General features: G+C 37.0%; 1 protein-coding gene across 1 annotated transcript in view; it reads right to left on the bottom strand.

Annotated features, from left to right (window-relative positions):
• GPR158 (G protein-coupled receptor 158) overlaps positions 1–26,239 on the bottom strand; it is a 329,361-nt gene that overhangs the window by 86,537 nt on the left and 216,585 nt on the right. The window contains exon 5 of the mRNA XM_019933175.3: positions 13,974–14,042. Coding sequence (XP_019788734.2) covers positions 13,974–14,042 — 69 coding nt within the window. The remainder of the gene's footprint in view (positions 1–13,973; positions 14,043–26,239) is intronic.

The following is a 26,239-nucleotide window of genomic DNA, read 5'->3' as shown; positions in this document are numbered from 1 at the left end:
CATTATTAATTACAAATATTTTAATAGGTGTAATGTATAAAAGGGTATAATAAAATCAAGGAAGATGGGGAAACACTCGGTTTTAAATGCATTCTTTTACTGCAGATCTCAAAGCCTTTAATAAATAATGTTCACTATGACTTCTCAGATAGGAGCATTGGCCATGTGTACTTGACCTCTTCTTTTTTAGAGAATCTCTTACTTCAGAACATCTGATGAGATGCTATGATTTACAACAAAAGGTGAAATGGGCAGTTGTTTTGAGAGAATCCCGTATAAGCAGCAAAGCCTCTCATCCCTCCTCACAGAGAACGAGAGCACTTGTATGGGGGCTGCAGTGAGGTCACATCCAGCCCCCAATAGCACAACTGATCGTGTGAAGTGGACAAGACCATGGAGCAGACGATTATTTTTTCCCATTTCTGTAAGCATGATGAAAAGTAGATGTTGGTGGCAGAAATGAATGTGTGAAGAATAAAGAAAGTCAAAGTGGAATTGAAAGTAATGTCTGGATTAGGATGTCATCTGAACATGTCTATACGTGAATTAATCATATTATCTCCAAAGCTTAGAGGAGACATTCAAAATAAATCTCAATTTGGAAAACTCAAGGATAAACAAATCATGGAGACTACAGACATCTAATCATAAATGACATCTCCCTTAGATAATTTAAATATTTATGAAGGTCCACCAATAGTGATTAAATTTTCAGAAAATATGGTCTATTTTCCTCATATTATAGAAATTATAACATGAAGCAATATTCATATACCATATTCACAGCTTTTAGATAAATATATAATTAAAATAAATGTGTGGGCTTCCCTGGTGGCGCAGTGGTTGAGAGTCCGCCTGCCGATGCAGGGGATACGGGTTCGTGCCCTGGTCCGGGAAGATCCCACATGCCGCGGAGCGGCTGGGCCCGTGAGCCATGGCCGCTGAGCCTGCGCGTCCGGAAATGGGGGAGACCACAACAGTGAGAGGCCCGCGTACCGCAAAAATAAATAAGTAAATGTGTCAGGTGACACACTTGTCTGATATATTCTAGGAAAGTAATCTGCTCTTTCTCCTAAAAGTTCATCTTGACCTCATTTAAATGGTCCAAAATTCTGGACCATTAAATGGTCCAAAATAAAAGTCCAAATTCTTCCTTCAGTCACACTTATACTAGGATCTGTATATTGTGAGATGGGGCTTTTATTACCATGATTCCATGTTAGTATTATTTCTTTATGTTTTCCCTCTTTTGCTATTTTGTTTGAGTGACATATCTACTTTATTGAATTGTGACTCTTTAGTGACACTCTGTAGTCCCTGACATTCAAGGTGTGATTTGCTTTGTCTTCTTGTCATTTTTAAAAGAATACTTAATACCATTTTAAATAGTGTTTTTAAGTCTTCTACAATTTTTTCCCCGGAAACTAACTTGGAAGAGGAAACCATTTTTCAGGACACTTTGCTAATTCTGACTCTAACAACTTTTATTCTGCTTGTAGCTATTTTCCTAATTATCTCTCAGACCCAAGTGTCTTCATAGCTTCATATGTCAACTGTTCACAACTGAGACCCCAGAGATAAACTTGGACATCACAGTAGTGGCAGTCAGCTAATACAAATGTCTGACAATTCTGAGAATGTTTCCCACAGACTAAAGTTCTCTAAAACCACATGTTCACATATAACACCTAAAACCTAAAGTATAAATTTGTTAGCCATTTATTTACTGAAAATAACTTACCAAACTTCAGAAATAGCTAATTACTTATGTGTCTTGGGCCTGCACGGGAAAATTCAAGTGTATTTCTGTAAGCACGGGAGAAATAGTAACCACTGAAAAAGAGACAGAGTTTCTGCCATGTTTTTCCCATGGGTAAAGACATTAATCCACAAACTCTGGCAAGGGAATTAGAAATGAACTGATACTTCCATAATTTTTTACTAAAGAGCTAAAACAGGCTAGCTATGACATTGCTGCAGAGGTACAATTTCTTATCTTTCAACTGAAACCATCTGACTGTCAAATTCTCTGTCATTGCCAGAGCCGGCACCTCTCATCTGTTCCTTTGAAGGCATTCTCAGGATAATTTATTATGTTCTTAGTCTACTGCCAAATTGTGACATCCCTGCCTCCACATCATCACTGAATCTGTCTCCATTTGGTCCCATTAGAAATTCTCTGCAATTGGGGTGGTTTATTCTCACTTTAATGTCATAATTTTTTATTTAACTTCTTCCTGTTTATTCCAAAATAATGAGTTCCTTAACTTCCTTTCATGGAAGAGCTGACATCTAAGCAAAGGTTTAAAGAAGATGCAGGAGTTCGCCACAGAGATATGTGGGTTAAGAGTGCTCCAGGAAGAGGAGACAGCCAGTGCCAAGGCTGTAGGGTGGGTGCATGCCAGGCCTGCTCATGGAAGAGCAGTGCAGCCAGTATTGTTGCGGCAGAGTGAGGGAGGTGGAGTGCACTACAGTACAAGGTCCAAGAGGTAAAGAGGGGCCGGGTCATGAAAGACTTTGTGAGCAAGAAGTAAAGACTCTTTATTGTTGGTCTACATTCCTTTCCACCTCCCCATAGGGAAATCAGAGATAAAGACAGTGATCTAGAAGCAGAGAGACACAAAGATAAAGACAGAGGTAAACAGCCATACGTTCATATACATGTATGTGCATATGTGTAATGGCTTTAGTTAGAATTATATTGAAATTCAACACATTTTTAATGTGCTGTGATGGAAATAGATGCAACAGACATGGTCCTGCTCTTGAAAGATTTATAATTAAAAATATGATTATAACTAAAAATGTAAAAAATAACTTTTAAAAGGTATGAAAATCCATCATTAATGATACACGGAAAGAGCTGTACTCCATATGTTAATCAATAAAGAATGTCTGAAAAATATTCATTCATTCAAAAAATATTTGTTGACCACCCACTATGCTCCAGGCATTATTCCAGATGCTGAAATACAAGAGTGGACTTAAATTCTAGTGGAGGGAGACAGAAAATTAAAAAAAAAAAAAAAAAAAAATATATATATATATATATATATATATATATGTAAGAAATAAAGATAATAGAACTTATATATAAAGTGATAAATTCTATGCAAAAAATATATATATATATGTTACCAGTGTGATCAGAAGTTCTCTGAGGAACAAGGCAGTCTGCAGTTTAAAGTAGGGTCTCAACAGGGTGAACTTCACCGAGAAGATATTTCAGCAAAGTTGTGAAGGAAGTGAGGCAGTTGTCACATAGATAAGACGAAGAAGTGTGTTCCAGGCAAAGGGAGTAGCTGGTGTAGGTCAGTAAGGTGGGAGTGTGCCTGGCCTGTCTGAGAACAAGGAAGAGCCCAGCGCTTACTCTGCTTCCAGAGTAAGAGGAAGAGATAGGTGAGCAGATTACATAGGCTTTTAAGTTTTTAAGTTTCATGCTGAATGAAACAGGGAGCCATTGCGGGGTTTTGAGCAGGAGTAGCTGACTTAGGTTTAAAAAGAAATTTCTGGCTGCTGTGTTGAGAACAGACTACAGGAGGACAAGAGTGGAGAGCTGGGAGGCTAGTTTAGAAAGGTCATTGCAATAATTTAATGCTCAACGATGGTGCCTCAGACCAGGGTGCTAACAGTGGAAGCAGTATGAAATGGCTGGGTCTGGATATGCTTTTAGGATAGAACCAACAGGATTATTTCATGATAAACTTGATACAGGATGCAAGAGATAAAGGGAAGTCAAGGATAAACCCAAGGTTTCTGTCTTGAGCAACTGGAAGGACGGAGCTGCTACCAACTGGAAGGGGCATTATGCTGGTAGAACAGGTCTGGTGGTGGTGATGAAATGAGGAATTAAGTGTTGGATGTGTTAAGTCTGTGATGTCTACCAGACATCCAAGTAGAGATGTTGAATAGGTAGGTGCACGTACACGTCTGGAATTCAGGAAAGAGATTTAGGCTGGAGATATAAATTTATTTGGTTTTGACATGTGGAGAGTATATTAAGCTATGAGGATAGATGAGAATCCCTAAGGGAGAAAAGAGAAGCCCCAAGAGTTAAAGTTGCACCAAAATGAAGAAATACACGTAGAGCTGTTACATTCCTAATCCAGAGCTCAGTCAGGAAGCAATCTGTTCATTGGAGAATGAATCTTAGGGCATAGGGGGCCAAAGGAGAACTGTGGAATTTTCCTGTAGAAACACAGCATCATCCCAGATTGGAGACAGATTTGGAGACAAGCCATCCTCGCTGATGCACCTAAGCAGCACACTAGCCACGGAAAAGAGCCAGAGCCAAAGTGGGGTGAAAGAAGAAGGTGCAGCCCCAAATTATGATACAGACTAACCACGGGGCTTTGTGTGATCTCAAAATGAAGAGGCGGCTTCACTCAACCTATTCCTCCTGCTGCTCTCCACCTAGTTCTTTATAAAACAGCTGGAAAAAAACTGCTTCATTCAAAAATGAAAAGCAGCAAATCAAAACCGCAATGAGCTACCACTTCATACCCATTAAAATGACTATTAAAAATAAACAAGAGAGGGTTTCCCTGCTGGTGCAGTGGTTGAGAGTCCGCCTGCCGATGCAGGGGACGCGGGTTCGTGCCCCAGTCCGGGAGGATCCCACATGCCGCGGAGCGGCTAGGCCTGTGAGCCATGGCTGCTGAGCCTGCGCGTCCGGAGCCTGTGCTCTGCAACGGAAGAGGCCACAGCAGTGAGAGGCCTGTGTACCGCAAAAATAAATAAATAAATAAATAAACAAGAGAAAATAAAAAGTGTGATGTGGAGAAACTGGAACATTCGTGCATTGCTGGTGGAAATGTAAATTGCTATAGCCACTTTGGAAAATGGTTTGGCAGTTCCTCAAAAGTAAACAGAAAATGAGCACAGGATCCAGCAATTTTGCTCCTATACCCAAAAAACTGAAAGTAGGGACTCAGATACTTGTACACCAATATTCATAGCAGCTTAGATGTAATGGCAAAACAGCGAAAACAACCCAAATGTCCACCAACTGACAAATGGTAAACAAAATGTGGTATATATATACAGTGGAATATTATTCAGCTATAAAAAGAAATGAAATTATGACACATGCCATAACCTGGATGAACCCTGAACACATTATGCTTAGGGAAATAAGCCAGGCGCAAAAAGACAAATAGTGTTATGATGCTACTCACGTGAAGCACCAAGAATAGGCAAATTCATAGAGACAGAAAGTAGAAAAGAGTTTACCAAGGGCTGGGGGTGAAGGAGGAATGAGAAGTTATTATTTAATGGATACAGTTTTAATTTGGGATGATGAAAAAGTTATAGAAATAGATAGTGATGATTGTACAACACTGTGAATGAACTTAATGTTACTGAAATGTACATTTAAAAATTATTAAAATGGTAAGTTTATGTATATTTTACCACAATAAAAAAGAATTATTCCAATGAAAAAGAAATAAAAATCAGAAAGGAAACAGCACAGACTCTGTTTAAATACTGGATGGAAAAGGCAGATGAAGAACGGATAACAGAAGTGACATTACCCAAGAAAACTGATGAAAGTTCAAATAAATAATTCTCATAGCCTCAAAAAAATTACAGGAAACATTTCCTCTGATAAAGAAGCTCAAAGAAAAAGAGAATAGAGATCAAAGAAGAGAAAAGAAAAACAGAAAGAGATAAAATCAGTCCAAAAAATGCCGGGGAAGGGGGAAATATGAAAATTAAATTAAATTAAAAACTTAAGAGAGGTTAAAGGAATATTGGAATCAACTCAAGCAGAACAAACACAATTGAGAATAGTGTGAAGATCATGGAATCTTGAGGGAAACACACAAAACAAAATAGAAAAGGACAAAGATACACTAATGACTAGAAACATAGATACAGAAGGAAAAGAAAATCCAATGTATACATAATTCAAGTTCCTGAAGAAGAAACAAAAAATTAAAAATATAATTTAAAACCATTCCAAGAATTAGAGTGGCCTTACATCTATATATTGAAAAGAAATACCATGATCCAAGAAAAAAAAAATAACAGGATGATAAATTTCAAGGTAACTCCTAGTTTGATCATTTAATTGCAAGACTAAAGAATGACTTATTGGCATCAAGGCAGAAATATCAAGTCATCCATTGGAGGGAGAAATCAGGCTATTTCAAGATCTGGAAATAGTCAGACAAAAGACAAAATTCTGAGCAATAGGAAGTGTCTTGAATTTTTTATAACCAGGGAATTTATTCTTCATGTTTAAGGACAATGGGTGGAGATTCTCAAGCATGTAAGAACTCAAGAACTACAGAACTCAATACTCCTGCATGAAAACCAAGGGACAAATCAAAATAAAGAACTGAGGATTGAAGAAGTCAGGTTACAAAGATTAGCAGAAGACATTAAATATAGACCTAAGGTTGAACAACTATGTGAATTATAGTTTCAAAATTGCATACTATAAACATTAACAATTCAAAATTATTAACTAACAAAACTCAAAGAGTGGGAGAGTGGGAGGATGGGGCGAAAGAAACTGAGTTCAATTTCTTGCCTGTCAGCTGAATTCAAGTGATACTATCTAAAGTTGAAACACACAGCTAAGAAAAAAAAAATTAACCCAATTTAACTTTAGAAAGATCTTTTAGAATTAATAATCCTTGTTGTGAAGATTCATTTATCTAAACATCAGTAGTAACTTGTTTCACCTCAGTTTTTTAAATTAAAATAATAAAGATTACAATTAAATTTTTTGTTAAAAAAACCTCAGAGTAATCTTATCTGTGTCTCAATTTCCACCATCCATCCATTTTCTATTTCAATTTATATATGTGCATATACAGATGTCTAAAATGATCAAATGTATACAATGATTATTTCTGGATAATAACAACTTTTTGTTGATCTTTTCCTTGTATTTTTCCATTTTGTCCTAGTTTGTAAATAACAAATTATTATATTTCACAAAAACAACAAAGTATTTTTAAGAGGCATATAGTCGAATTGGTACTTATTTTAGTAAAGATGAAAACTGCTGTTTTTCACTGACAAACTAAGGGTCCAATTCTCAACTCTTTAAGGCTCGGTTTATTAAAAGTCTTTCAGCTAAAAGAAGATTATTAGTTACTTCCTGACACATCGCTGACCCAAGACTCTTCACCAAATGCGCTAGAATACTCACACTGGATAGCCTCCGTGCCTTTGCCTGTAGGCAACCACTGCCCCTACCCATCAAATCAGACTTCTGTCTGGAGGCTGGTAGGGGAGAGGAGCACAGGAAGGAGGGGAGAAGTGGAACTGCACAGAACCCCAGGGCATTTACAGCCATTCCTTCTATTCCTCTAAACTACACTAGAGAAGAGAACAAAGTGACTTGGCACCACATGCTTCCAACTCCCCTGAAGAGGCGGTCTAGTTCTCTGACATCTTTTGATTTCAATATTTTAGCCAATATTCCTGAAATCCTCTAGCTGTTTGTGGATTAAGAGTCTCTATCCCCACAGGCTTTGAGCTATCTCGGCATGAAACAGCCATCCCCATGCTATTGTTTTCTCTGACAGTGTTGCTGTGCTCATGAGTCGTAACTTTCCTTCCGATTTCCTTTTTCCCTTTGGCTCTGGTACCAAGCCAAATGGATCTAAATGGCACTGAGTAAGATGTAGTCTAGATCAGTTTAAAGGATAGAATCTTAAGTCTTAAGGATAGAATCTTAGAGTTGAGGAGAAATCTCCTTACAAAATCTCCTAGGTAACTGAGGGTCCAGAAACACTGGCCTAGTTGTAACATTGGCCTAGTTGTAAAACTGGGAACTTTCTGCCCTACGTTTGTCACAATGGAAGTGAATCTGTCTCAGAACTGAATTGCTACCATTTCCCCCTAAAAAGCACCAGAGCTCCTTGGAGAAAAGGCTGATTCCAGGGCTGGGGTAGGGAGAGTACTTTCTGTTGAAATAGAAAGGAGGGAAGTGCTCAAAGAATGGCAAAATCATATCCAAAGAAGGCAGGAGCCAGCTTGAAGGGACTCTCACTGGCCAATTCTGGGTTAATTTGAGCATCAAAATAAAAAATAAGACAAACGGATTAAAAACTTGGCTGCTTCAACTATATTCTCAGGGTCTGATTCTCACCCTCCCTCCCCACTTTCAACTCTCTCTCCTTTATTTCCTGCCCTTTAAGCTCTACGCATGGAAGCAACCTGCTCCCGGTTTTTTCTCTGCTTCTGGAGGCTGCACATGCTCTACACTGGAGGAAAAGAGTCCAAGTTTTAGTTTTAGGCTTTGGGGGGACCATAGAGAAAGCAGTCTCTTAACTGAGTGAGGTTCTGTGGCACTGAAACTAACCTGACATGGTCTAATGGGATTGTTTATTAAGTTTGAAAGACAAAATTTCTATTTTTGTAGGTAAAACAATTGAATATCAGAAACTTCACATAGCTCAACAGCACGGTCCATCTGAGCTCACAGAAGTTTTACATCAAACTCCTTAGTGCCAAACCTAAAGCTATTTCAAATTGGTTCCCTGTTTTATCCTCTGTGCCTTTTATTTCCTTGGAGGCCAAATGAGGAGCCAAAAGGTGACTGATGAAGGGGTAGAACACGAGCCTCCCTGATGACGCAGTTTAATGCCATCTGCATCTCACATCCATCCCCTCCATCAGAAGTACTGTCCTAGGGTGAAGAGAGCGCTGGACCAGGAAACCACAGACTAGAATCTAGTCCTGCCTTTCTCATCACCTCGCTGAGGAAAGTTGGAAGAGCTGAAATTTCTCGCAGCCTCTCTTCCTTCATTTGCAAAACAGAGGTTGAATCAAGACTAAGTTATGTCTGATGTCCCTTCCAGTACTAATATTTTGCAGCTCTTTTTTTTATAAGACTTGGGGTGGGCTGGGGCGGGGGGAACAACATGAAAATAAGTACCATATTTATACATGTACTGGTGTGCTGTATAGAAGGGCACATCCATCAATCAAATAGAGAACGAAGATTAAAGGGAAAAAATTTACTTTATTAGCTGAAACCGGTGGTTTGGTCAAGCTAGAAATAAACGTCTAGATTCCATATTACTTAATATGTTTTATTAATCCATAATATGTCGTTTTATGTGATTTAGCAAGAAAAATATACTTTAGTTGATTTTTTTAAAGCTCTTTTTTTCTTTCTTTTATAAATTGTATGAAAGTTGTTTTAGGTGATTATGAGGACTAATCGTTTGTTCACAAATGTGTGGACTTCAAATCATGAGTCTCTTTTGAGAATCTGTAAGAAAATGTTTTAAAAGCTTCAGCTCTCTGCTACCCAATTATAACAATGCTAAATTTAGTCAGATTTCGGTTTGTCCTTATCTAGACAATGATGATAATCTCTAATTTGGACTTTCCAATATAAGCATTGTTATGAAATCGTCTGTAGTCTAAGATTGCTTAGAAAAGGCAAAAATAACCTTAATTCTTGCAAATCTGTACAACAACATGCGGCATAAAAAGAAGAAAAGGCTCACTGCATAACAACTCAGTAGAACAGTGAATCTCCTCAAAGCGTCCTTCCATGGAGTTACCCAGCCCGAAAAACAACTCTACTTTGCTCAAGAACACTGTTTAAAACAACTGCAACCCCAAGTAAAAATTTTATGAGCAATTCCGGTACAGGCCACACAAGGAACAGAGAAAGTAAGATATTAATATTTAACAGATAAATATAGGTCACATTTACACCATCAAATAATTAGATCATTTGGCTATATTAGGTTTACTTAATCACCTTTATCATTTATTATAGAGGTCCTCCTTATAGCAAAAACTCTAGCCCAAAGTCATAAACTTCACTCTGCAACACCCAAGGAAGCCAATGAGCTCTGGTCTAATGACCAAGTTATTCTTCTTGTCAAGAATGCTCTATGCACATACACCCATGTGCATAAACATTCCCCATGTAGCCAAAGATTTTATTATCAATTTCTGAGACATCATCTTCCATTTTCTCACCTAAAATAAAATTACTTCCCTTTCCATACTCAATCAATAATATATTTAATGTCTTTTCTCCTCCTGTATCTTATGCTACATCCAAATCTTCATTAAATAATTTGGCCCTTTCTGCCATCAGAGCATGAACACTAACTTATTTAAAAACCAAGGTATGCGGCATGAAGTTGAGAGCTACACATTAATATTTCAAGCAGTTGCAGAAAGAATTTCTGTTATGAAAGATGAACTAGACAGCTAGTTAAACATGAAATCAACATGATGAGGCATCCTTATGTTCCTGTTGGACAGAATTGCTTTGGTAAGTCTTCTTTTCTGCTTTTTTCCTCCCAGGCACAATAGAATTGTCAAGCAGAAGTGTTGTCTTTTATTCTTTCTAAATTTCCATTTCTCTCTCCTCTTTTTCTTTGTACTTGATATCATCACAAGTATAGGCCCATTAGGTGACTTTCAAGACTGGATCCCAGTCAATGAAAGGGTCTCTAATAACTGCTTTGAACATTTAGCAGCCTAACATTTACTATTCTTTCAAACGTCCTTCTTTTCTAGAATACTTCTTCTGTTTATGAGGCTTTAAAATTCTATAGCTTTTAGGCCATGCTCCTTATTATGGCCACTTGATTTGAATAAGTAAAAAATAAACCCAAATTTGCTAACACCTAAAAATAACATTAAAAAGTGGTTTAATGCCTAGCTGTACGCACTAAATAAAGTAGTATGAATAGGACTATCATTCTTGGTCTTCCACAATCCAGCAGATTCTTTGGAGGCTATTTCAATAGGACAATAGCCACTAGTTTAGGATACAGTTCTAAATGCATCCAAATATAACCTCATTCATTCATTCACTGCATATTTACTGTGCTTCAACTATGGTGACAGGTACTGGGCTAAGTGCTGCAGGTACAATAGTGAGCCACACAGAAACAGGCCACTGCTCTCCCTGAACTAGAGTCTGTGTGGGAGAGTGACACTAACCAAATAATTGCACTTTTGAATGCATACTTAGAGATAGGTGTGGTTAAGAAAGGGATTCCATGAGAAGTTATTATAAGGAATTCGACTTAGTTTGCGGTCAAGGAAAACTTTCCTGAAAAAGTGATATTTAAGTAGAAATCTAAAGGATGACTAGTTGTTAATAGGCAGAAGAATTGGTGAGATGGGAATGGGGGGAAAGAAGAGAGGAGGATTCTTCAAAACTGAAGCAAAGCATGCAAAAAGGTCCTATGAGAAGAGGCACATTAGTTTCCCGTTGCTGCTGTAATATAGCACAAATTTAGTGGCTTAAAATAGCACAGATTTATTATCTTACAGTTCTGGAAGTAAGAAGTCCAAGATGGGTCTTATGGAACTAAAATCAAGGGGAGAGTCTGTTCCCTCGCCATTTCCAGCTCCTAGAGGCGCCTGCATTCCTTGGCTTGTGGACCCTTCCTCCATCTTCAAAGCCAGCAGTACCCAGTCCAATATTTTTCATGATGCTGTCTCTTTGACTCTCTCTTTTCTGTTTCTCTTTTTCACTTAGGAAACTTGGGCCATTCAGATAATCCAGAAAAATCTCCTTATTTTGAAGTCCTTAATTTAATCACATCTGCCAAGTTCCCTTTTCCATATAAGGTAACGTATTCACAGGTTCCAGGAATTAGGACTGTGGACATCTCTGGGGAGCCATTATTATACCTACCATGAGAGAGATCCTGTTTCATTTAAAAACTGAAAGAAGGTCAGGGTAGGTAGATGCAGAAAGTGAAGAGAAAAGTAGTATTGGATGAGGCTGGGGGGAAAGGGTGGGGTAAGGACCACACTTACATAACATAAACCATGTCAGGGTTTTGATCTTTATTCTAAGAACACTGAGAAGGTATAGAAGTGGTGAGAGGTTATATTTGATATTTTAAAATACCCCTCTGGCTACTGGGTAGAAAATATATTTTAAAATAGCAGAGGTTCACGAAAAAGATGATGGCAGAGCAAGAGAAGATATTCAGATGATTAAGATTATTACTCAGATTACTGAGGTCATTTCAGGCTTTCACGCTGTAACTGGGTGATCCTATGACTTTGGTTAAATACCTGCCTGGTAGTTCAACCAGGAAGATTAAATGTTACAATGTACAACATGCCATTTATACAGGAACAGTACCAGGCATGATAAACAGTCTTTGTATTATTATACCATTTCTATTATTAATTACTGTGTATAACTCTATGCTAGTAAATTAGAAAACTTAAGTAATATGGATAATTGTATGGAAAAATAAAAATGATTATACCTAAATACATTTCTATCTTAAGGAGAAATATAAAATGTAATTCAAGAAGTAGAAAACCTGGGTAGATTAAGAACGCTTGTAAACAGTGAGTCAGGAAAGATGATCAGAAAATGAAGTAATGCAGGCGCAGGATCCAAATCATGTCGGGCCTTGAAGGCCATCCTAAGGATTCTGGCTTTTACCGTAAGTAAAATGAGAAACGTTTTCAGAGTTTTGAGGAGAGGAATGCCATGGTCTAACTTTGGCATTCAAACCGGTTGATATTTTGAAGATAGATCGTAGGGGGTAAGCATGGAGGAAGAGAATGCAGCAATAACTCAGAAGACAGTGACTGGTTTAGGCTAGGGCAGTAACAGTGAACTGGTGGGGAGTGGCTGGATCTTTGCTATGTTTTGAAGGTTTTCTGATGGATGTGAGAGAAAGAGAGTTGTTAAGGATGACTCCCAGGTGTGGGGCCTGAGTAACCAGAAGGCTGCAGTCGCCGTCAATGGAGACAGAGAGACGGGCTGACTTTAGGAGGTCAGTATCTCAGTTAGGAACATGACAGGGAATTCTACTGGACCTTCCAATGGAGTTGTCAGGTAAGCAGTTGAAAATGAGTTTGGAGCTTGGGGGAAAAGTCTAGGCTGGAGATATAAAGTAAGGAGTCATTGTCAATTCAACAACATTTAAAGCTTCTGAGGCTAGACGAGATCCCAAGGGAGAATGCAGACTAAGCAAAGCTACAAGGACTAGTCCTGAGACACTCAAGTAGTAAAAAGTGGGAAAGAAGATTAAGAATCAGCAAAGAAGGCTGAAATGGAGCAGTTAGTGAGGTAAGGGGAAAACCAAAAAGAATGTGGTGCCCTGGAAGGCCTACCTTTTCCTTCTCTAACATCTATTCATCTTTCAGATCTTGGTCAAGTGATATTTTATTCCCCAGACTTGGTTAGGCGTCTCTCCTAAGTGCCTCCACAGCATCCTGCTCTTCTACTCTTCCTAACTTTTGTCACATTATATTATAACTACCTGTACTTCCTCATCTCCTCTTCTAAGCTGTAACCTTCTTGAGAAGAGAAAGCAAGTTTCTCTCACTTACAGAGTACTCCCAGATTAGCAAAGTGCTTAACACACAAGAACTGCTGAATACAAGTGGTTGAACTGAATTAGTAGAATCAGTACTTATCTTCTGGTTACAGGTATGTAACTAGTGCGACAGGAAGGTCTGTTATGATTCTCCACACCACTAGTACCACACACACATTTATTCTGCTTATTTGTCTATGTGACCATTTGGAAATTTTCAGCATTAACTACTTGGTGTGTCTCATGGTTCTGATTCAGGTAGAGGGGGAAGAAGAAGGAAACCAGTGTTTATATGTACATACCAAGCATGCCTTTCATATGTGAGCTCACTTAAGCAGTTAACACTTCTCACAAATTTGGGAAGAAAAGAATAATTAGCTCCATTTTACAAGAGGAAACCAAGGTTAGTTTAGAAATGCTAATCAGCTTGTCTAAGGTCACCCAATAGGTAAGAGCCAGGATTTAAATATCTGTAAAGCCCTTGTTTATATATCTACCATATATCTACATCTACATTTTATACAATATAGATATAGGTATACAAACTTGCATACAGATATAGAAATATATCTAAGCATATATACATATAGTACGTAGTATATATAATATAGTATACGTATATAGCAAAATAGAATGGCTATTTTAAACATGCAATTATAAAAATATGTTACTTACCGGAAAGTAGAGAAGCAGAGACCCAAAAAGGATTGTTTCCAACAGGATAAGGCCCGATGCCCTGATGCTCTAAAAACAACAACAAATATAAAAATGTCAATGTAAATTGACATTTCTAGGCATGGAAGAACTTAAGCTCTTGTGACAATGCCTCGAGCAGAACAACATTCTTTGGTGGGGGGAAATAACCAGAAATTGGCTTATATTTCAGACCGGTGGACTTAACTGAAACATGCAATAAGACTGACTATAAAGGTGGTGGTAGACTTAATGATATTGCCAGTGGCTTCTCAGAATTTTGTTGTCTAAAATTTGAATCACTGAACTGAGAACACTATTTAGAAGATCCTTCCAATCTAAGAAATTCACAGACACAGAAAGTCTTGCCTGTATTGCTGAAACATCAGCCACAAATGCATTTCTTTTTTTTTTCAAAAAGGATATTCTTTTAATTTGATTTTTTAATTTAAGTATAGGTGATTTACAATATTGTTAGTTTCAGGTGTACAGCAAAGTGATTTAGTTACATATATTTTCAGATTTTCCATTACAGGTTATTACAAGATAGTAACTATAGTTCCCTGTGTCACACAGTAAATCCTTGCTGCTTATCTATTTTATGTATAGTAGTATGTACCTGTTAACTCCATACTCCTTATTTATCTCTCCCCCTCCTCCCTTTCACCCTTTGGTAACCATAAGTTTGTTTTCTATCTGTGAGTTTGTTTTGTATATAGATTCATTTGTATTATTTTTTAGATTCCACATATAAGTAGTATCATATATTTGTCTTTCTATGACTTATGCCACTTAGTATGATATTCTCTAGGTCCATCCATGTTGCTGCAAATGGCAACATTTCAATCTTTTTTATGGTCGAGTAATATTCCATTGTATATATACTACATCTTCTTAAACCAATTGTCTGTTGATGGGCACTTGGGTTGTTTCCATGTCTTGGCTATTGTAAATAGCGCTCCTATAAACATTGGGGTACATATATCTTTTTGAATTAGTTTCTTTTCTGGATACATGTCCAGAAGTGGGATTGCTGGATCATGTGGTAGCTCTATTTTTAGTTTAAGGAACCTCGATACTGTTTTCTGTAGTGGCTGCATCAATTTATATTCCCACCAACAGTGTAGGAAGATTCCCTTTTCTCCATACCCTCTCCAGCATTTGTTCCTTGTAGACTTTCTGATGATGGCCATTCTGACTAGTGTGAGGTGAGACTTCCACAAATGCATTTCTGAATGCTATCCCTAAGCCATTTCACAAATACCTGAGCAATGGTTTCAGTGGATAAAACAAAAATATGTACAAGGTCTTAGCAAATCAGTGGTACATCTCGTACCATGTCAAAACATCGTTCCCAAAACTCAGTAACAGAGCTTCACTATTTAAATAACATAAATCACATTTAAAAACAGAGGTATCTCACTTTATGAAATGCCTAAATTATTAACTCAAAATTCAAAATAATAAGTTGATTTTCAAATAAGTTTCCTGATTATTTAAAGTTTGCTAAGCATAAATATATTCAATAATCTTAAGATATTTTGTTAGACTCAAAATAGTATTCTCTTCCCAAAGCAAAATGCTTAGAGCTGTGACAAGAAATGAAAGACCAAACTATCAATTTTATTTAGAATAATAAATTTTGCTTTGATGAGTTCAAATATCAATATAGAGTAAACATATCGGTTAAGAATACAAACACAAAAACAGGTCGTTCTAGAACACCTGTGTTTTCACTCAATGCAACGTAAAATGTATACAAAAATTACACCTGATGTAAATATGATATCTTAACAGAGAAATACTTTTAAGTAGTTCAATTAATTTTGCAACCACAAAAAGGCAGTGAAATGCTAAACCACAAGTCCATTACATTAAAAACAAAAAAAGTGTCAGATAACTGGACAGCCAGGGAAAATTCTAATTCCTCTTGAAAACACTGGGAGGACACAGAGGAATACTTTGTGTAATGCCTCAAAACAACTCAGGGTCTTCATTAATCTAAGAATTTGGGAACAGAGAAACAAGTTTAGTCAGTGAACAGACTTGATTATTCGAGTGGCTTCTCCCTTTTGGTCATTATTTTAGCTAGCAGATGCTCTTAGTGAAAAGAAAACTTCTATCAGCAAGACTTTAAATGGGTTTTGGCTGGCAGAATTTCCAACATGGCAAATTACATTCATACCTAATTATGAATACTCCATAGTTTAGTTTTTAAACTTTCTCCAAAATGACACTAATTTAGAGTGAGTCCAAAATATAATGCAAGACTGCTTATAAAAAAAAGTCTATGCAATATTGTTTGAAAACAAGGGATATAAAAAGAAGCTGCAAGGCTTAATGGAAAAGACAGACTTTGCAGTTAACGTCATCTCAGTTTGAATTATGAAACAACCACTTTAGTTAGGTGACCTTGAACTTCAATGGCCTCACCTGTAAAATGGGTATCCTCATCTTTGCCTTACTAAACCTGACATCTTTGATAAAATATAAAGTATATAAAAATGGCTGGCATCTTGCCTGATATGTAATAAGTAGGTATGCATTCCTTAAGGTAGAAAACAGCAGCAGGATCATGAATTTGAAAACCACAGAGGTATATGTAAGTAGCTGTGAACAATTTTTTAAAGTTTGGGGTCCAAAATGACCCCAGAGGAGCAAAAGCCTGGTGGTAGGGAACACAGAAGTTCTTTGTTTTGGGCCACTGGGCTCTTAGCTATGTTACAACCATCACTACCACATAAAAACAGTTGTAGTGGTACATGCTGTTACATATTCTCAGAGCAAATAATCTGTCTCCTTTTCATTTGGACATGCTGAACTCTTAATACCTCACTGCCTTCCTCCTGGTTGAATAGAGGAGCCCCATGATTTCAAATTATAAACTGGAGCTCTGACAAATGGTTCCATAACCAAATGTAAGCCCTGTTCAAAATTTGTGCATTTTCTTTCAAAATATGCTTGGGCTGAGTTGGCTCATGGCCTCACAGAATGAGCAGGTACCTAATAGGTGGGACTTCAGGGACAAAGAAGAAATCTCATGCTCTCTAAAACATTTCCACATTGTCTTATTGGTACTGGAAGTTCTTTTAACTGGAACAAAGCATTCTATTTTGTACTTGGTGCTAACAATTAATATACGTGTTGTAAGTAATACACTGACTTACGTTCAAAGTGAAGGATAGGAATCCTTTCCTTAAGGTCTAAGTGATAGGATGAGAAAGGAGAGAGGAGGGATTGAAAAATAAAAATGGACGAAAGAGATAATGCACAAAATAATAGAGACCAAGAAAAAAATTTCATCTCCTTCACAGTTTTGCCTGAGATAGAAATGGTGGTATGGAACTCGTTTTAACCAGAGCTGCAAACTGGCAAACCCTTGAAAAACTTTCTTGAAAAATGATCAACAATACAAAGTATGGTACTATTTATATAAAACACATACACACAAAGCAACACCATATGTTTTCTGTGTGTGTGTGTGTCTGTATGTATGTGTGTGTGTGTGTGTATATATATGTGTATATATATATATATATATATATATATATATATAAATATAAAATATCAAATCCAGGTCTGGAGGATATATACCAAACTGATAACAATGTATTTTATTTCCCGGAGAAGTAGATTTGAGGATAGATCAACTTATCTGGAAATACTTTACTTTCTTTGGAGATGTAGTCATATACTGCTGTGTAACATACATTTTAATAATTGAATAAATAAAATTAAAGAAAAATCATCTAAGATGTGTCAACTCAACTATTAGAAAATTCCACCATTAGGTATCACAATATGCAAAGAATTCTAAACAAAGCCCTTCCTAACTAATATCTACTTAATAAATTTTATTCAGTACTGACAACATGCATAAAATGATCAATGTATGTATGACACTTATAGGTGAATATAAACCTGGGGGAGCTACTGACCCTAATTCTCTGGCTTAGACTCATACAGCCTAATAAATATCATTCCAGAGTTTACAAAAGACGAGAGCAGATTCTACTCAAGAGGAGAGCAGATTCTACCTCACTCCACTCCATCCCGCTTTCCCCGGTTCTTAAACTTTCAGAACTGACTTACGAGGTAATTACAGCAGCCAGATATCAAACCTGTAGACAAAAGTGAAGGGCTAATCTTACTACGCCAATTTTATAAAATTATGTCAAATTCAGCATCTAAATTCCATAATCTCCAGATGTAAAGTACAGAGGCATAAGATGAAGCACAGCTTGTCACAGAATTTGCCTAGGATTTGCCTAGGATGTAAGCACCTAAAGGAAGCTAACTTACTGGAAGTAATAAGATGATAAGAACGCTAAAGTCTGAACTTCTAAACATAATTAAAATAGTTTGTCATTATTTCCTTGATCCTATAGGGACTAACTACTTCATTTATATTTTTTAAACATTTTTCACCACTGGGGAAATTAATGTATGTTTTGCTAAAACAGTGTAGCTATTTTTGAACACAGCTGGTATCTTCAGCCTTGCAGCAATTAAAGTTTCTTTCTATTACAAAAGGAACCTCTGAGCCTGAAGACATTTTTATACAGCTGGATCTCAGCATGTACGATGAAAATATACGAAAGCAAGAGAATCAGATTCTGAAAAGAGTGAACTAGCATAGGTTTGGATGACAAACCAGGACTCTGTAACTCTATAGCATTTACGAAAAGAATTTGCCGTTCTGGCAGAACAGTCTCATGAGCTGCACTTTTTCTTTTAATTCTTCTATTTCTGTAGAGAAAACCATGGACAGAGAGATTACAAATGAAACCCGACAACCACCTGATGAAATAATTACACAACAATATATTGGAGGCAAGATGTCCTGAAAAGAATCCTGACATTGAGAGGTAAGAGGATACTATTTTCAATAATTTTATTTACAATTATATAAAGGGATGAGAATAGACTCATCCAGTTTGACAGACTACATGAAATCAGTTTGTCTAGAGATGATCTGTGATGACACACTGAAAAACCAATCAGATTTAGAAAAATGTGTCAAGGAACAATTGCTCAAAATGTGGTTAGTTAAAAATCAATAACAGGTTTTCAGAAGAATTCTCAGCAGTAAAAAAGGTATAAAAAAGCAGAATATGGTCAGGATAGAGATTCCCAAAGTGAAGTATAAATAACTCAGAGAATTATAAATTTGTGGAATGAACACATGGGCTTTATATGCAGACAGTTCAGAATCTCAGCATTGGCGGCTCACTAGCAGTGTGACCCTGGGCAAGTTGCCTGACCTTCTGAGCTTCACTTTCTTCATTTATAAAATGGGTGTAATAATGCCCACCATGAAGTGCTGCTGTAAAGATTAGTAATCATGCTGCCCGGCACAGAGCAGGCTCTCAGTCAATGGACATGGACAATCTTTCATGGGCAGAAAGATGAGGTGGTGTCAACATATCTAAGCTCACTCAGCCAACGAGTAACAGAACAAGGTCCCACCATCCACCGCTGCTGGTCCCAAGTCAGGGCGATTTCCTCTGTACATCCAATCTGTCCCTCAGTCACCTTCTTACTCAAAGGAACAGAAATGAATGTAATACTACAATAAAAAACTATGTAGCATTATTAGAGTATTTAAAAATAAACTACAACTAAGGAATTTGGTTCAGATATTAGTTTTTAAAGTTGCTAGTCAATTTAGGGCTTCCCTGGTGGCGCAGTGGTTAAGAATCCGCCTGCCAATGCAGGGGACACGGGTTCAAGCCCTGGTCCGGGAAAATCCCACATGCCGCGGAGCAACAAAGCCCGTGCACCACAACTACTGAAGCCCGCGCGCCTAAAGCCCATACTCTGCAACAAGAGAAGCCACCGCAATGAGAAGCCCGCGCACTGCAACAAAGAGCAGCCTCCGCAAGCCGTAACTAGAGAAAGCCCGCGCGCGGCAACGAAGACCCAACTCAGCCAAAAATAAATAAAATAAAATAATTAATTAATTAATAATTAAAAAAAGGTTGCTAGTCGATTTAAAATTCCTGACAGTTTTATGTAAAACACTGAAACAAACTGTCACATGGCCTTAATTAGGAATTCTTTTAAATTTCTAAGACTTCATAAGAAAGCTCATTTTTGTATGACATGGTAATTTGCAATGGTGTTGTTTAAGACCTTTTAGAAAAATAAGTTTATCCAAAAATAAAATTCAGAGTAACGTATACATAGTTTCATATTCTTTAAAACAGTACAGCACACTAAGAAAAAAGTCAATGATATTTTATATATGTGAAATAAAAAACAACCAGTCATTCATTGTTAGTTATGGTTCACCATGCATTGCTGGGCAGAAACGTCTCCTGGTTGCTTTGCAGGATTTCGTGAGATGCTTGCCTTGTTCCCCCTTTGCTTTGTTTCAGATGATGTGGACACCTAGAAGTGTCTCATCTTCTAGGAGTTCAGTGCCTGATTTTATAACTCAAAGTGGCTGACTCTCACTGCTGTTGCAGAGATGCAGAATAACTAGAATGCATGAGAAGGAACATTTTGGATCACCTTTACTCAGCCAGGGTCACCTGTCTGTGCTTATGACCAAAGCAACTTAAATGCCAAAGCACTTCCTATTAGACTTTGTCATTCCCACACTCAGCCTCCCCAGCAAGATGCCACTGGAATGCATTCCCAAAATGCAGACGATTATGTCCTTATTTGTCCGCATTTTTCCCACAGCTTCTTTACAAAAATAGCTGCTACTTCTCTATAATCTATTTGCAACCTCCTATTCCCTTTTTTTCAATACTAATAAATAGAGTAATTCATACTCTGTTCATGGAGATGAATTCTCTTAAGTGTCAAAAAAGCACACCGAAGTGAATGGTACAGACTAAGATATTACAAAAAGAATCTTGCCTTGAGAAGGATTACTTAAGTAAAGTGGCATGAAATTATTGAAACAGAATATGTCATTTGCTTATTCTATTATTGATTAAAACCTATTGAGAGGGCTTCCCTGGTGGCGCAGTGGTTGAGAGCCCGCCTGCCGATGCAGGGGACGTGGGTTCGTGCCCCAGTCTGGGAAGATCCCACATGCCGCAGAGCGGCTGGGCCCGTGAGCCATGGCCGCTGAGCCTGCGCTCCGCAACGGGAGAGGCCACAACAGTGAGAGGCCCGCGTACCACCAAAAAAAAAAAAAAAAAAAAAAAAAAAAGCTATTGAGAGTAATGGATATATTTTCAAATAAAAAGTAGATCACTGAAAAAACAAATTCCCCCTCATGAAAATGGAATGGAATGATAATAATTAAAACAAAGTATTAAGTACTTTAAAATTTGATATTAATGAAACAAAACACTTTGCTTACTTTTTCAAAAATCAATCTTAGTTACACTGAGGTAAACTCAAATATCATCTAGTCTGACACCAATCATTTTTTTAAACTTAAGTATATTTTATACCCAGAGAAATTCAAGAGATGACATTTTTTGCTCAGTTTCACCTGATTGCTAAGTAGCAACAAATCTAAGCAATCTTTCTTCATCATTTGAACTTTCTAATCTCAGAATTTTTTTTCATTTGGTATGTTGAACACCGTGATCTGTAAGGTGACTACTTTTTTATTTATTTATTTTTTTTTGATCTAAGGTGACTACTTTAAAATACTACTGCTCACACATAGGCAATAGGGCCCATTAGATGTTAGCTGGACAACATCAACTCTCCTCAGGCTTCTTAAGTGGGGGAAAAAAAATGTGAGGACAGAAACAGAATTGCTTAGAACTGTTAAGCTTGTCTTTAACACATTGTCTGTCTTCTATAGCATGTTTGGAAGTGCATGGAATGACTAGACAGAGTGTAAAATGAAGAGATATTTCATACTGTGATATTTGGAGATAGTCTAACAAAAAGTTCCATTCGGATAAGACATTTACAAATGTACAAAGAAATATGATGAGCATTTTGGTGGATAAACAAATAGATGATTTAATGAGGTGTAAGAGATGCCCCCTACTTGCAAGAAGAGTAAGCGGTTCAGAAATTTAAAATAGCAGTATTATATCTGACAGGCAAAAACAAAGGTAGACTATAAAGGGTTGTGGGAGAATGACTGCTACTTAGATGCAAAGATGATGGAAACAGGAATTCGAAATTCTATCTCTAAAATAGTATAAATATTTCTCGATTAGATGGAGTAAATTGGATTCTGATTTTTGTCAAACGTCGGTGCATTAAGAAGATCTGTTAAATGGGTAATATGAAATTCAGTGCACATGGAGCGTATCACTCTTAAACTTGTTTAGCAAAAGACAAAGTGGAAAAAATGGGAGTCATATTAATTAACATCCTGTTTACATTGTGACTGTCAATTCTAACCATTTGTTTCACTAAATTCTGCTACTTCAGTTAGTCTTAATGTTTATTAGCAAGTCATAATATATTTGCAATTAATTATCTTGATATTTTAAAGTTTTATATTTTATATTATGAACATGGTTCAGGAAAGACTTTCAAATAATAAATTCATGTTTTAATTAGAAATAGATGCTCTTTAATATAGAATACAAAAAGGTCACACTAACTGAGGGTTATTTTAATTAGTCTTCTCTCTTCTCTTTGTTGGATCCTACTTAGTTATTCTTTGCTCTAAAACATATTATACAAATGCATTTGAATTAGACTATCAAATCAAAAAGATACAAGAGAAATAATTAAGTACAAGCTGAAATTTGACAGTAGAGAATCACTGAAAAGTTAAAACAATGTTATAAAACCAAAATTTAGAAAAAAGTTTTACAATGTAATAGATTTTTTAAAAAGCAATTGTGTTTAACCTTATTGAAAGATGAACTATTACTAAAGTAGTTTTCTATAAATAATATTTGAAGCTTTTTAAAGTAATGACTCCAAATCTGTATCTTCAGCCTAAGCCTCTTTCTGGAGCCCCAGAGCCATATTTTCAGTTGGCTATAAAACAGTTCTACCTGAATGACCCATAGGCACCTCAAACTCAAGATTTCAAAAACTAAATTTTTCCATTTTGCAATCTGCTTTTCTCTTCATGTTTCCCATCCTGGTTAATGGTAATCAATTGCCTATTTTGTAGTCAAACTATCTAAAATCTACATCTATAGGCTAGAAATAAAAGTGGATTTTATGAAATATTCCTAGTTTTACTTTTGGTATTTTCCAGAACCCCCTCCAAATTTTGTTGACCAACTGTTTCCCTGAGTAAATGAGTGAGAAGGTAATGCGTGCTGATGCACATTCAAGTGGAGAGAAAATCCTTCACTTTTAATCCATGGGCTCCTCTTCAACTTAGAGGATAAGTTAAACGGTCAAAATCTTAATAAGAGGAGGTAGGAGGGAGAAGGAGAGAGGAAGGACATAGAAGAAACTGTCAACGTACGATCAATTCTTGGACGGGGGCGGGGCGGGGGGGCACAGACACCTGCCTCTGTATTCACTCTTGTCTTCATCTCCATTACTTCAATCAATTCTGTCATCTCATCCAGGCCTGCCCTCTTCAAGTTAGGCATACATTTCAAAGGAATTCCCTTATTTCTCCTAATCCCCAACTTCTAATTTCTTCCATGCCTTAATTTTACCCACCTTCTTTAAATAAAAGGGATACAATAAATGCCAATTAGGGTGTTAGTGATTCATAGTAGTTTAATGGTTGCTCCTCCAGGTAGGACTTGGAAGACAAAGTAGATGGCCAACACTTAAAACCTAAAGGCAAAGACCTTGAACTCTGAAAGTTAAAAGCAAGGCTATCAGCACAGTGGGCCTCCTGGTGCCCCCAAACCTCACTGTCTATGACAGTTTCCTCAGAGACTGTTCCTATATGGAAGCAAACCAAGGTATCTACATTCAGTCAGAAACTGGAATGCAGACGCTCCTTTTAGGAATAAGAGGGACCCCATCATCCTCATCTTCTGTTGAAGATTTTTTAAAGAAGAAATTCATATTTCAAAAAAGTCTTTTCTTCCCAGTTGCGCATTTAAATTCCATTGAGTCAGTCTATCTAACCATAACTACACACATCTGTGCCTCAGAAAATCCCCTAAGCCTTTGTTGAGGACAAGCTAAGCGAGTAGGTTTGCTTCCCTTTATTCTTTCTGTCTTTGTAGCAGAAGTTTGTATAATAAGGAAGGTGCCTCTGAAATCCAGCTTTCATCATGTGACAGGTTTCACGACATGCTGTGCAGGTGTGATTTCAAGGTCCAGAAGAGCGGCTTCCTTCCGCCCCCAGGAATATACTCCACTTACTATGGTTTTCTCTTTGTTTCTTTTTTGACCACATCTTTAAGACCATGAAGGAAGTATAAATGCATAAATTCTGGGAATGAAAAAGCCAACTCTGGGGAAAGGGAGTAAATCCACAACCACTGTACTGGGTAAAACAGAGACCTGAAATTGTACCTAGTATTGCTAATTTGCTCATTCAGTGCCATTTTCCCAAAGACACCTCTGACTTTAACAAAATGTTGATAATAAAAGTGGTAATAAGTAACAACAGTGACAACATTATGTAACAAATGATGACAGTCGAATTTTTGTGCCAGCCATTATCCTAGGCACTTTATATTAATTAATCCTCACAAAAACATTTAACCCTCAGGACAAATAGTAGGTACTATTATTATCCCCACTTTATAAATGAGGAGGCTGAGGTTTAAAGAGGATAAAAAACTTGCCCAGGGAAATCGACAGAACTGACATTATATAATGGTATCACTCAACCTTGCCCCTATCACTTTCAAAATCCAACTTTTAAAGCTGTCATTTAAAATAGCATTGGATAGCAGCTCCTGAAGCAACCTTTACTAACCTCCACTGAAATATAAAGACACATATGAAATGGAAAATCACAGCCCTGCTGTGAACAGGAAATTCAAAGCAGAAATACAAATTGAAATAAAAATGAGAAAAAAGTACTCACTCTCACAAGTAACTGGGAAATATAAATTTAAAATATATCATTTTTAATCCATTAGATTCAAAAAGTTAAAAACATTGATAACATCAATTACTGGTTAGAATGCTAGAAAATGGACCCTTTCATGCTGATAGAAATATAAAATGATGAAGCCTTTGATTAAGCAGTTTTGAAGTATCTATCAAAATTTTAAATACTTCACATCAACTCACATCAACTTGGCTCACATCAACTCATTCCTCAGGTCTTACTTTCACTGACTTTTCACACAATATAGGGTTTTTTTAAGTGTCTTCACTGTAACACACCAGGCGGTAGACACAGGAGTTTCATAGAACTACCCAAACTGGGTAAGTTTCCATGTTCTATGCTCATCACACAGAGTGCCTCCATGAGTGGAACACTTATCACAACTGAAATTAATGTGGAAAGCAACATTCATGAGCATCACTTCCTCACAGAAAGAACATCTATAGTGGTGAGGAAGGAATTCTTCTTAAGTAGGCAAATGATAAGGATGCCTGATGGCAACCGTGGGATTTTACATTATTCTGGAATTTCTGTTAAATACAATGAGCTATAAAGGCTGGAAATGAGACAATGAGACAACACTGTGATCTGGCAGGAAGTTGCCCCAAGGAAGTAATCTGAATCACACACAAGATTTAGTTATAAGAATGTTTCAAATCCAAAAATGGGCAGAAGACCTAAATAGACATTTCTCCAAAGAATATATACAGATTGCCAACAAACACATGAAAGGATGCTCAACGTCACTAATCATTAGAGAAATGCAAATCAAAACTACAATGAGGTATCACCTCACACCGGTCAGAATGGCCATCTTTAAAAAATCTACAAACAATAAATGCTGGAGAGGGTGCGGAGAAAAGGGAACCCTCTTGCACTGTTGGTGGGAATGTAAGTTGATACAGCCACTATGGAGAACAGTATGGAGGTTCCTTAAAAAACTAAAAATAGAACTACCATATGACCCAGCAATCTCACTACTGGGCATATACCCTGAGAAAACCATAATTCAAAGAGTCATGTACCACAATGTTCATTGCAGCTCTATTTACAATAGCCAGGACATGGAAGCAACCTCAGTGTCTACTGACAGATGAATGGATAAAGATATGGCACATATATACAATGGAATATTAGCCATAAAAAGAAACGAAATTGAGTTATTTGTAGTGAGGTGGATGGAACTAGAGTCTATCATACAGAGTGAAGTAAGTCAGAAAGAGCAAAACAAATACCATATGCTAACACATATATATGGACTCTTAAAAAAAAAAAAAAAAAAGGTTCCGATGAACCTAGGGGCAGGACAGGAATAAAGACG

Source organism: Tursiops truncatus, chromosome 2 (genome assembly GCF_011762595.2).
Source record: "Tursiops truncatus isolate mTurTru1 chromosome 2, mTurTru1.mat.Y, whole genome shotgun sequence".
Taxonomy (NCBI): Eukaryota; Metazoa; Chordata; class Mammalia; order Artiodactyla; family Delphinidae; genus Tursiops; species Tursiops truncatus.
This window is presented reverse-complemented; position numbering and strand designations above follow the sequence as displayed.